This window comes from Carlito syrichta, unplaced genomic scaffold, assembly GCF_000164805.1.
Source record: "Carlito syrichta isolate Samal-C Ts95f unplaced genomic scaffold, Tarsius_syrichta-2.0.1 Scaffold120461, whole genome shotgun sequence".
In the NCBI taxonomy this organism is placed as follows: domain Eukaryota; kingdom Metazoa; phylum Chordata; class Mammalia; order Primates; family Tarsiidae; genus Carlito; species Carlito syrichta.
This window is the reverse complement of record NW_007064557.1, coordinates 12276-12987: the sequence shown is the minus strand read 5'-3', so window position 1 is coordinate 12987 and position 712 is coordinate 12276. Positions and strand designations below refer to the sequence as shown.

The following is a 712-nucleotide window of genomic DNA, read 5'->3' as shown; positions in this document are numbered from 1 at the left end:
CTATTTTCGGATGTTGCTGTAGAAATAAAGACGGTTTGAATCTGAACCGGGCTTGTTTCGAGGCGGAGGTCGAGAGCTCCCGCGTCCCTGGACGGGTGGGGTCGGGAGAGGTTGCGTGTGATGGGGGGGCGTGCGTCTCAGGTCCTGTCCTGCGCTGCTGGAGCCCAGATATTCCGCCGCTGTCCTGGAATTGTTTATTTTTTTATTGGGGGGGGGGGTCTGGGTTGCTTCCTGGGGTCCTGGAGAGCGCGGGCTTTTACGTACTCTGCTGCTTACAAAGTTGTCTGACCTTGAGCGAGTTTCCCGAGACTCGATTTTTTCATCTATAAAACGCGTGTGATGACATCCTCCCGGGGCCGCGGCTGTGAGGTAGGAGTGAACTTCTAGTCTGTCGCTGGCGCTCCCGACCTGAAAGCTGGGACGGCAAGGATGGCTGTCTCTGTCCGATGCGACACGCGCCAAGCCCAGTCCTAAACCGAGCTTGCAGACACCGAGCCGCGCCAGGCTCCCGAGCGCGGTCCTCAAACTCAGGTACGTCCAGGGGGCGGACTACAAGCCCCAGAAGGCAGTGCGCGGCGGCGGGGGGGCGGGGCAAGGAGGCTCGGCCCTCCAAGTTACGCCTGCGCGGCGGGAGCGAGTGTGGCGCCGTGGAAGACTACCAGTCCCGAGAGGCGGCGCGGCCGGGCCCGAGTCCGGCACGTTTACGCCTGCG

The 712-nt window shown here is 62.4% G+C and overlaps 1 protein-coding gene across 1 annotated transcript in view; it reads left to right on the top strand.

Moving 5' to 3' along the window:
* Positions 1-446: 446 nt before the first annotated feature.
* The window catches only part of LOC103249381 (ras-related protein Rab-1B), a 7647-nt gene continuing 7381 nt past the window's right edge, over positions 447-712 (top strand). Inside the window, exon 1 of the mRNA XM_008048009.1 lies at positions 447-695. Coding sequence (XP_008046200.1) covers positions 447-695 — 249 coding nt within the window. The remainder of the gene's footprint in view (positions 696-712) is intronic.